The 12,263-nt window shown below is 39.6% G+C and overlaps 1 protein-coding gene across 6 annotated transcripts in view; it reads right to left on the minus strand.

The window, feature by feature from the left end:
- MCC (MCC regulator of WNT signaling pathway) overlaps nucleotides 1–12,263 on the minus strand; it is a 311,234-nt gene that overhangs the window by 79,216 nt on the left and 219,755 nt on the right. For all 6 annotated transcript variants that reach the window (XM_039544357.1, XM_039544358.1, XM_039544361.1 and 3 more), the window contains 2 exons: nucleotides 9,912–10,054; nucleotides 1,453–1,595 (listed from right to left, as the gene is read on the minus strand). In XM_039544357.1, coding sequence (XP_039400291.1) covers nucleotides 1,453–1,595; nucleotides 9,912–10,054 — 286 coding nt within the window. The remainder of the gene's footprint in view (nucleotides 1–1,452; nucleotides 1,596–9,911; nucleotides 10,055–12,263) is intronic.

The following is a 12,263-nucleotide window of genomic DNA, read 5'->3' on the forward strand; positions in this document are numbered from 1 at the left end:
TTCTTTTTGGAGATGGCAAAGAAGATTCCCCCTTCCATCTGAGATAAAGCTTAAAGTTATAATGGGGAAGAGGAAGGAGTTTGCCTCTCTTGAGAGATCAGGGCACAACTGGTGTCTGTTAAGCTACTGCAAAAGAAAAGAGTGAAATAAAAATATATTGTTAACTGAGTCTTCACTGGGACACAAACATTGCCTTCAGAGGCACACAACTGCCATTAAAAATCAGCTGAATTTTTGCTGACTTCAGAGTGAGACAGATTTATCAGAGGACAGAATTTGACCCTCTGTATGACCGTAATAAAAGTACGTAGAAAACATCTCTGTGATGTTTTGATCTTTCTCTCTTCTTGGATCAGTCACGCTGGACTTCGGATTTAGTGCAACTTTTTCATCAAGATCCAGTGCATCATGACTTTCCCAAGGCACGCTGGTGTCTAGGCATTGTGGTGATCAGCTTCTAATAAATATCTGACAGAAGGAAGGGGAAACTACACTACAGCCAAGGATACATCCCTGATTCACACTGATGTGAATGAGAACAGAATCTGATCCAGTGAGACACACTTTTCCTCCTTAATTTGGGTATCAATGATGCTCCCAAGCCTGCGAAAAGCAGTGTGTCTACGTACCCCAATACTGAACATCTTTATTGCTCGAGCCTGAGAACTGGCTCTCTATCACTAGTACTAACTACCCTTTAATTTCAGCTTTGAAATCCCCTGTCTGAGCACATCTGAAAAACAATATAATGACTAGACTCTTTGCCATAAAGAACCTTCCTTAACATTCCACAGCACAGATAAGTGTCATTTAGAAACTTGCTACCTGTACATAAATTAATGGCTCTCAGAAAGCAACAAGTCTTAAAAGTCATGGCCTGAAGAGAGAAGTTTAACAGCAGCACATTGCTCTGCCATTTATTAATATCTCTAGATGCCTCTCTATTTCATCTCTGTAATTTCTAACCATCAACCTTTTATAGTTAAACTAGCAGCATTTAAAACAATCTTCAGTTACTTAAAAATAAAATGTTTTTTCTATTTGGTAAAATAACAAAACAGGAACAGGATTTAAAAAAAAAAATCAATCCATCCAATTACATGGTCAAGTCAGAACATGTATACTGTTCTAGAGGGGGTAAGTGTGAGTGTTCCCTCCATTTTCCCCTTCCCCAAAGGGCACTCAGTTAGGCACTTCAGTTCTTCCTGACAAGCTCATTTTCTGTTCTTCCTCTGCAGCTATTCTAGCTCTGAAGGCCTGGGAGCAAGGTTCTGAGATTATTTTAAATGCTACTGTTTATTCTCCTAGAGAATTCCTCAACACCTTTGGTTTGATTAACAAGGCCTGGATGATTTATTTTCTTTCCCCTCTGAGCATTCTGATCAGGATTTTAAAGGCTACAATGGCTTTCTACTAGTAGGAGACATCCTGTCTATTCAGAAAATCACTAACCCATGTCAGCAGTGACCATAGTGGACTGGTTCTCTGGTACTGAAACAGAAGTCTGATCCTGGTCCATGCTGCGTGAATCTTCGTTAGCCTCATGCTGGCTCTGGCTGAGCTCTGATCGTAGTTCGGAATATTCATCTTCCTCCCTGGGGGAGAGGCACAAGAAAATAATATTATTGAAGGAATATGTAACTCTACAGCCTTTCAGTCCTGTAGTCACAATAAGTAGGGTACATACTGGACAACAAACGTTCTCCAGCTCAACAAGATTATCAAATAGACCAGAGTATGCTTCCCATAAAAGAAAGTGACTTTCTGCATTGTACTCTCAACTGCCAGTTATGTGGCGAGTAGGATCTGGCTCACATTTCTGTATTTTGAAGTTTCAACGAAGTTCTTGTGATCATTCCAAACTAATGTTCACTATAAGAAAATGTATTGCCAGATTAAGAGTATGTGTGTGTCTCTCTCTAAATTATCCTGTTGCCAAGTGGATTTTCATTTGAAATCTATTGGAAGATAATGTACAGATTAATTAAAATGGCAGTGAACTGCTGGAGTTACTGGAACACCAAACCCTTGCATATTACATACCTTCACTGTTATTTGTCAAGTGGGTTCCTTCAAAAATGTTTGAGTGCTATGGGGCATTACCTGAAGTAGTGAGATTTATAAAAGGAGTCTCTTCTACCTTAGTTCACATGTAAAGTTCAAGGAATGGGGAGAAGCAGATAAGGACAGCAGTGGAATCTGAGACCACAGTGCCCAATGAAGCACCTTAAACTGTTTCTTTTCTTTTTTTAATCCATTTGTTAATCCAACTCAAAAAATGACATTCAGGAAGACGTGATTTTATTAATCAGCTTCAGTTTTTTGTAATTATTATTTTGTCACTTTCAGATATGTACATTTTAACCAGCAGGAAAAACATCAGTAGCATAGGCACAGAAACAACAAACCAAAACCCTTATTTGGCTTCTTATTAAGCTAAGTATTTTGTAGAGGTTTATTTTGCTGCTGTTTCAGCAGAGAGGTGGATGATTTTAGGGTGGGGAGGAAGCATGGAGCAGGAATGGAGTTCTTTGGTGAGGGAGAGAGAGCACAGAACTGTGAGGGCACCTCCAGCTGGGGGGAAGCCTGTTGTCTAAGGAGGGTAGTTCTGCAGAGTAATGAGCACTTTCCACTTCCATTGGGTCAGCGGGAGTTGAGAGCTCTCAGTATCTTGCAGGAATTAGCCCTAAGGTTTGACAATGTCTGTCAGGCAAAATAGCTGAAAGGAAGATGATCCATACGTATCACTACACTAACTGAAGGAAAGACTGCTCTCTGTGAAACAGGTCAACTCATAAGAAAAATTCCAGCTGGTTTGCCAAGCAGGATTTCCTTAGTTTACCCACTGTAGTTTTAATAGGAATGATCATACTTTTCTAATCCTGAAAGGCAACTCAGCTCACTACAGAAAGTTACATTTTTAATCATAAGCACTTAGCATCTATTATACAAAAATTAAGATTATAAGGTTAAAATTAAGTTTTAGATCAAAGCAAGATATTTTAGGTGATGGGCAATACATATTTAAAGCAAGTGAGAGATCCAAACCACAAATAGCATGAATTAAAATACAGGCTACTGAAGACACATAAATGTGGGTTAATGTTCTATGGATAAGTTAATTATTAGGCACAACACAAGCCAATGATAATTAGCTTTAGACAAAAAACAATTACTAAGTGCTCAAAGAGTTGCTTTTTCTTTTGGTCAAAAGGGTAATTTGTTTGTTCATTTATACATCAACCTGCTTTGCAATTAGTGATTCATTTTAAAATGTGAATCTTCTCCATGAATGGATGACAGGCTGACCTGATCATAAAACCAATGGCTTGTATACAGATGCTAATCAGCTCTGATCTGCTCCACTTTCAGACTTAAACTAGTTTTCTTCTTTAAAGGACAATGGCTAAAATTGACAAATTTATCTTTGGTTGTTTGAGCCAAATATTCCAAAATTTGCCTTGAAACATGCATGCAAAACATGCCTCTTTACAAACATGTAACTGCACATTCAAAATAGGTAACTATGAACACAAATGGCAAATTACCCACTTTGTACACATAATAGTATATTTTACATGTGCAATTTACTTTTTCTACCCTACATTTTTGAAGAGCACAAATCAGTGCACCATCTTTTATATATGCTTATATTTAGGACTCAGAGGTGTAATAGGTATACACTAAAACAGAACGTTTAAAAATGGATTGAAAAGTAACAAAAGGTACTAGGCCAGATCCTCCTGTGCAATGAAGCAGCTGTGCATTGCTCCAGTGGTGCAAAACTGTTTTAAAGCCTGCTTAGTAACTATCAAAATGGCAAACTCTCAGCACTTCCTCCTCCCCATTTAGGAATTCTGATGGGGTGTTGTCAAGGTGTGTACACTGAGATTCTCTCATAGCTTCAAACAGAGAATGGTTTCACCACAGTAGGTGTTGGCTGTTTTACAGCTTTCATTATATTTTAATAAATGTTTTGTAAAACACAGAGATCCTCAGATAAAAGGCACTCTGAGTGCCAACCATTATTAATTTTGATGATACTGTCCACTATACCACCTATTCTGTCTCCCCTTTTTCCTCCTGGGTTTCTAGGTGACCCATATTTCTGTATGAATTTTCTGTTGGGTAATGCCATAGAATTCATGGCTGCACAGAATTTAGTTACAAATGGTTGACTGGTTAGATTGTATGTCTTTTGACAGCTGCTAAGAATCCTAAACAGACACCAGCAGGCAAGAAAGTCCATAAGCTGCACAGACCTATTTCAGCATTGAGATGAAAGACAACTCACTCTCTCCCATTTTTTTGCTGAACTCACAGACAAACTGGAAAGACTGTACATAGCTGATTCTGTTCTCAATCATGTGGCAAGGTTTATTTTTGTATCATTGCATGACAAATGCATTTCCTTGATGAAGCCGTGATTAAAAAATAAATAAAATCTTGTGTTAGGATGAACTTTTCTTGGTCAGTAACATTCACTTTCAAAACAGATACAGTATTATCTAATGTTTTATCATTTAGTTTGGGACCTTCTTTGTTCTTGAGAGGTTAATCTTGTTGAGGTGTAACTGACACACCTTAATAAGTATGTGTTTTTAATACACTGATACTGCTGCTTCATGTGGACCTACCCATTTGACTGGCTTTGCCTTTTTGTTACTTGTGCAAACCAGTGGATGGGGAGCAGTACAGGAAAGAGTGTTAATGAATGTATCAAAGTCTTCTGTGAATGGAAGGAATAGAGGCTGGTGATAATTTTACCTGCCTACTTCGAAATGACAGGTAACAGGGGTTCAGAGCTATGATGCTGCAGTGAAGTAAATTCACATTGAAGAGTATGGAAAGCATATTCTGCATCTTTCCTGCATACATATACTCTGAATTTGACTTAAACCTGTTACTTCAGTTTTGCAAATTTGACCAAACTACATTCACATTATAAGAAAGAAAGATTAGAGTTTGAAACACTGCTCTTGTGTTCTTAGCAAAGTTTTAAACAGGGTAATCTCCCATCTGAGCCTTGGATTTCTTAGGGACTCCACTAAAGCCTCACTGTTTGAGAAACTCTTAGATAATGCAAACAGCGCCAACATTTCTATTATTGACTATATAAGAAAGAAATTTATTGTCTCTCTCAGCAAGCTACCTTCTTAACTGCTCTACTTCCCTCAAATTACAAACTATTTCTTATGATCTGGTGGTGGGTAAATGATACATCAGCCCCCTTTCAGAAACTAAGCAGGGCTCAACATTATAAGAGTTCAGGCAGCTCTCTTCCAGACCAAATACCAAATTGGTTGCAGCTGTATTTCACAGTTTCCTCTTTTTCTGGTTGGATTCCCAAGCCAGCTGAGCTGTCTCGAACTACAGCAACATCAGTGAGACGAGACAATTAGGAATGATTGTTGGCTTGATCCCATAACCGCTGTGACTTCATTTGCATCAGGAGTGTTGGCAGAACATAATGCAATATCAAGAGCTAGCTTCATGTGGCCATGCATCTGGAACTTGCTGTACCCTATAAAGGCCTTGTCAAATCCAGAAGTTTATTGGAAACATCTAAAAATATTTCATACAATAACTACTACTAAGGACAACTCTTTGTGTATGTCTGAGAAGAGGTGCAGCCATGGCACTTGATCTGACATCTCTGCAGTTGGGCTTGCTGAACAATGCATGAGCCATTATTCTGCTACTTCCTGAACCCATTCGCCTTCACCTTCCAAAGCGTTTGAAAAAAGCAATCTTTTCTAAATGGAAAATATAAATTAGCTTACGCAAACTGTCAAACTCTCTTAAATCGGTTGCAATTGTTTGTTTAGACTGAAAACCTTGTTCTGCTCATGCATTGCTCACCTCAAAACAACGGCAACAATTTAAAGACTCTAAACTAGACAATCAGATTTACTGTATAACTTTGGTTTCTCTTGACCATCTATGTAATAGTATGGTTTATTTAAAAGGAAGCATTAAGAATGGCATAAAACAACAGTAAATGAAGCCTTTCTACACTACATCAGCTATAAGGTGCAGATGGCTGTACAACTTTTTCATGGCAGCACCAGGGAGATGCATTTCTTTGCCCTGTGATTCAGCAGATTTAAATCACTTTCCAAATGATGGCCTGACAATCTTGCAATTTCACAAGTAATGTCTCATCTTTCCATGCACATTTGGAAGCGTAAGAGACACACTCATGGTAAAAAAAATCCCCACTCCTGAGTTTTTTTTCTTAACAGAAAAGTAATAGCAAAATAGAACTACATGAAGCCCTAAACTAAGACTATGTCTACAGTATAGAGTTTTGCCGACAAAAGTTATGCCACTTAAATTAAACCATTGTTGCATGTCCACACTGTGCTCCTTGTGTGGACAGAGCGCATCCACACTAGCAGCTCTTGCATCAACAGAGAGCAGTGCACTGTGGGTAGCTATCCTGCTGTGCAACTGGCCGTAGGGTGCTTTTGGAAGGGTTTGCAATGCCTCATGGGGCAGGTACAGTGTCACATGATGTGGGTTTCTCAATCGCATCGTTCCATGGGCATCTTGCTAGCTGCTGTTCAACTGAAGTGTGGGGTGGAGTAGGGAAGAGTGTGTGTGTGTTGTGGAGAGATAGAAACACTGTGTGTGTTGGGGAAGTCTGAGAGAGACTGTGTGTGTTGGGGGTAGTGTATATGTGAAAGAGACGGTGTGTGTGTGTTGGGGGAGAGAGAGTGTCCGGGCATGCTGTCTCTAAGTTCAGACAGCAACTTGAGCAGTGTCTCCACACCCCACACACCCCAGCAGCAGGCCGCGTCCTGTAAAACTACGAACATGGGGGGGGGTGGGGTAAAGGGGGGGGGAGGTAGAAAAAAAAAGAGGTGCTGCAAAAAAAAAGAAAAGAGACAAGATCCAATAGTATTATGAAGCCAGCTATTCGCAGTTTGACTCGTCATGGGGGCGTGAAGCGCATTTCAGATCTCATTTATGAGAAGACTCGGGGAACGCTAAAGATATTTTTGGAGAATGTGATCCGAGATGCTTTTAACTTACATCAAGCATGCAAAGCAGAAGACTGAATTCCATGGACGTTGTTTATGCGCTGAAGCGCCAGGGTTGTACTCTGTATGGATTTGGAGGCTAAACCTGTGTCAGTAATTCTCAGAAAAAAATCTGTAACTAGAGTGACCAGACAGCAAATGTGAAAAATCAGGACAGGGAGTGGAGGGTAATAGCAGCCTATATAAGAAAAAGACCCTAAAATTGGGACATCTGGTCACCCTATCTATAACCCAAAGGGAGAACATTCCACATTAATGGTTCCAATTCCCTCGGATTTCTCCCACAGCCTCCTCAGTTACAGGGAGCGGCATCCTCAGCAACTCTGTGAGCTCTCCAGGCTGAGGAACGTCAAAGCTTCCCAGAGCTTTGAAAGGGGAGGGGCACATGCCTGTATAGCTAAATGCAGGGCAGCCGAGTTCAAAACAATGAGCAGAGTGGTCATGGAAGGCATTATGGGATACTATGGAAGGCCAGTTAAGTTGATGTAACAAATGGCAGTGTCTACACTGACGTTTTGTCACTTTAACTTTGCCGCAAAAAGCTCTCTATGCCTCTCGTTGAGTTGGTTTTCCCAGCAAAACAGCAGAGTTTTGCCACCAAAACTAGTATTGTAGTGTCTACAACTCCACTGTTTTGTCAGCAAAAGGCAGCCTTTGCAGACAAAACTGTGTAAAGTAGACAAGGCCTAAGTCTTTTCCCCAGTCTCAGGCTACATCTACACTACAGCCGGGATCGACACTCTGAGATCAATCCACCGGCGGTCAATTTAGCGGGTCTAGTGAAGACCCGCTAAATCAACAGCAGATCGCTCTCTAGTCGACCCCTGTACTGTACCCCTGATGAGAAGAGTAAGCTAAATCGACGGGAGTGACCCCCCCCCCCAATGTAGACCCCACAGGACCCCTAAGGTACGTCGACTCCAGCTACATTATTCACATAGCTGGAGTTGCGTAGCATAGGTCGACTTTGCCTTAGTTGCTCCTAGGATCTCTCTCTCAGAATCTTTGTCCCAACCCACACCAACATCCCTTATATTCAGGTTGGAGTCTACACCTGTCCCAATGAAGCCAGCAGTAATTAACCGACATTTCTTCAGGGTTCCAACACCTGCTAACATAGTGGGGCAAGAGCAGAAGCCTGACATGTTGTTACATGAAAGTATGTAAATGACAGGAGCGAAGAATTAATTTTCTTTCTTCCCACTATGTTTAGAAGCTGAACAGAAGCTCTCTAAGCTCACCTTGTTCATTTTTTTTTTAAATGTATTCGTCTGTGAGAAAAAACTAGCTACAATGACCATTAAAGGAAAGCAAAATAAAAATTCATTATTCACTTGCAAATATTTATTATCATCATTACAGCAGAATGACCTCAAATATAAGTGGACAGAGGTGTGGTCTAGGGATCTGAGCACAAAGGACTCTAATGTGGAATGCCAACGCTGCCGTGGGTGGGGAGAGGTTGTCCCTAGGTGCTCTATCACAGTAGCAGAACTGTGCATGCCCCTGAAGGCACTTTGGCCTTCAGGGGCATGCACAGACTAGCATCTTTACCTACAGCAGAACTTCCACTATTTACCTATTCATATAATATTAATGCAATGCAATTATATTTATATGCTGTAATTACAATATATTAATATTATCTTCTGTAATTTAAGATACACAAGTTTACTCTTTCACACAAAAATATTTTCCTGGGCATATATTTTAAACAAAAGAGCTCCTGGCTTGATGGCCATATAGACTTTAGTGAGATAAAGAAATGAAACAGCCATTACTGAAAAACAGGCAGGAAAATAAGCCAGAAAACCCACACAGTGCAACATGGGGAAAATTTTAAGTAAGTATAACTTATAGCAGGGGCCGACAACCTTTCAGAAGTGGTGTGCTGAGTCTTCATTTATTAAATCTAATTTAAGGTTTCACGTGCCAGTAATACATTTTAACATTTTTAGACGGTCTCTTTCTATAGGTCTATAATATACAACTAAACTATTGTTGTATGTAAAGTAAATAAGGTTTTTAAAATGTTTAAGAAGCTTCAGTTAAAATTAAATTAAAATGCAGAGATCCCCAGACCGGTGGCCAGGACCCAGGCAGCGTGCATGCCACTGAAAATCAGCTCGCATGCCGCCTTTGGCACGCATGCCATAGGTTGCCTACCCCTGACCTATAGAGATGTGAACTCTTTACTTTCAAAGTGGGTGTTTTGGTTTAAAATCCCTAACTGGCCAAGGATCGAGGAGTTCATGTCCCAATAAGCTTGACAGCTGAAAAGTATTGTGAGGTCTCAGCAAACTCCTTCACGAAGTAACAGCAAAAGGCCTTTGCCTCGCAGTAAGCTAAGAGCAGCTTATATGGACAGATGATTGAAAAGAATGTTCCTCTTTGGTGAAACCTAGAACTTACATGAAGAAATAGCTGGAACTTACTGAGTAATGTCTTAAAAGAGGAGTGCTCAAATTTTTACATTCAGTGGAGTATGCAACACTAGTTTGATTTGCACCAATTTTGTATTTTGTGGGAACTGCTGGTGAAAGTAGGCACTGCTCTTGAAGCCAATTTCAGTTGTACCTCTATAATGGGTTTAATTTAGTCTTGGTTGTGTTGTGGATAGCATAGGAGAAAGATAAAAATGGGAACGGGGAGTTGCTTATCCTATAAGTTGCTTTTCCTGCGACAATTGCCCAGTTTCCAACCCCCTAGTATGCATGTTACACTAATTTTTCACACTCACTGAACCTCAATCATAGCAAGTCTAGCTACACCACTTTTTTGATTAACTTACACCCAATGTATATTGTACACCACCATGTATACCACTTCTGAATTTTGCCCAGACTTCTACAGGAGTTGCAATACCTTATTGTTGTTCCTTGTAGTCGGTCAATCTTCTTATTTAATTCAGCGATAATGCTGTGAAGCTCTGTGATTCGTTCTTCATAGCGTAGTGTTGTTCGCTCCTGTACATCTTCATGCTCTCTCATTAGATGAGACTGTTCACACTAAAGCAGAAAAACCAAAGTACAAAGGAAGGGAACGGGTTTTAAGATTAACCATACTGAGATTAGATGTAAGGCAAAATTTTATGTGTATTAATGGCTCCTCTACCCACCAATCCTGACACCATTTTTCAATAAGGAGAGGAAAATAGTCTTTAGAAGCCTTCTAACTTGGTACAACCCAGGGCTTTACAGGCAACATGCCAAGAGCCCAAGGATTTCATCTAAATTCAATAAAATAAACCATATTGCAGCTGCCCTCATCTTGAATATAGTGTCACCCACTGCTCAGATCAGCCTGGAATATCACAAGCTGGGATCTATAGTCTTTGTGAAGATGGTCACACAGGCAGGATTGTCTGGGCATATCCCACAAGAAGATATTATGTTGGTGGCCTGCATAGTGTCATCACACTATGATGTTGTGTTGTAGCACTGGATTTTATGATAGAATGCAATAACCGTATGCCCCCCCCCCAAAAAAAATCCTCCCAAAAACCTAAACCACAAGACTTTCTGTGGTGATGTGCTAGATATCCTGCCATGAAGTTGTGACTGTCAAATCTGTTCCATCAGACAGAGCTACAAGAGGTGCCAATTCCAGACACAAGCAGTGTATTGTAACACTCAGACATACATCTTAGGCCGCCCAAACATTTCAGGCGCATTCAAGGATTTTATGATAGATCAAGGAGAGACTTTGGCATAAGATAACAAAAATGTGTCTCCCACTTTTCCTCCACCATTCTGGTTGAAAGGATGTAGTGGGGTAAACATGTTTAAAATAGACTAAACCTAGAGAATCTGTTAGTAAGTCTTTTTCCTTCCCATTAGGATTTTCTTTTCTCTTTTTTTGGTCTAAGAAGGTACTTTGCATAATTTACTCATTTATAACACAATAAAAAGCTTGTCACTTGAGTGATGAAACAACAGATCTATTACTTGTATTACTGTATGCTCCACACAACCCTGACTAACTTTCCCTCCAACAGCGTTTCAATTCAGTCTCGTCATGGTTCCAGATGCCAGAAGCCACATGCATTGCAATTACAGCACTAGCCATGCTATACATTAATTAGGTTTGGTAGAAGACTGGAAACGGCAAGACTTCTAACCTGCTTCTGACCCCATGTAGAAATCAGGCAGGCCCCTGCCTCTCCTGCAGTCACACAATGGAGACTGCTCCTATTAAATGAAATCTCAAACTTACAGTGATCTAAGCATTGGTACATCAACTGAACATATTCAATGCCTTTTTAATAAAACCTATTCTAAATGCTAAATCAGAAGTAACTACTGCATGAATCCCCCTGCATTTTTATTTTACTGAAAGTGACTTGCCTGAATATCACTCTATATGGAATTAAAATACAATAAAGTGATGCAATACACAACACATACAAAATTCCTATCTACAGTTAAGGGTCTGACGATATTTTCGTAATATCCCCCTATTTTCTTAGGTTCATAACTTATGACTTGGGATCATCACTTATATGAAAATAAACTTCCTCCAAACTGAAACATGATGCTAAGCTTGACAGACTTTTTTTTTTTTTTTTAAAGAAATCCATTTCAATATTTTTAAATTCCAGGAGTACACACACAGTGCAGAGTAGTTGTGGTGTTTTTCATTCTAACTGCTGTGAAATATGCAATGACTTTCACGCTATATCTACCTTCTAACAAGATAATCTATGTTAGAATTTAATTGACAGGCCATAGTGATAATCTGTACTATGGATACATTATGTTTTTATGTATTATTTTTGGAAAGAAAAGGGAAGAACCAAGATATATACATATAATAAGGGCTGAGTATATAATAATTATTTAAAAATGTAAATACAAATTTATCATCACAGAATAATAGAAATTATGGCTGGAAAATAGGTGAAGCCATCTAGTCCACACCCTGTGCAGGACTGTTCTCTACAGTGTTCTCTGTTCAAAAGAAGACTGCACTAGCTTCTTGCCAGAAGTATGACGACCGCATATAATTTACACAAAATGGAGCTGCCTTCATCTTTAATGTAGAAGTACAGGATGCTGACAATACAGGTCCCATTATGCCATGAGATTCATCTTGTTCTTAAATGTAAGGCTCCAACTTTCACAGAGTGGAATTCCTCTTGGATGAAGAGTGTCCCCTTGTGGATGTATCTCCATACTAAAGATGAGGGCAGCTGAGGGCCACATTCTTGAACTCCAA

The sequence above is a fragment of the Mauremys reevesii genome, linkage group 6 (assembly GCF_016161935.1).
Source record: "Mauremys reevesii isolate NIE-2019 linkage group 6, ASM1616193v1, whole genome shotgun sequence".
NCBI classification, from domain to species: Eukaryota; Metazoa; Chordata; order Testudines; family Geoemydidae; genus Mauremys; species Mauremys reevesii.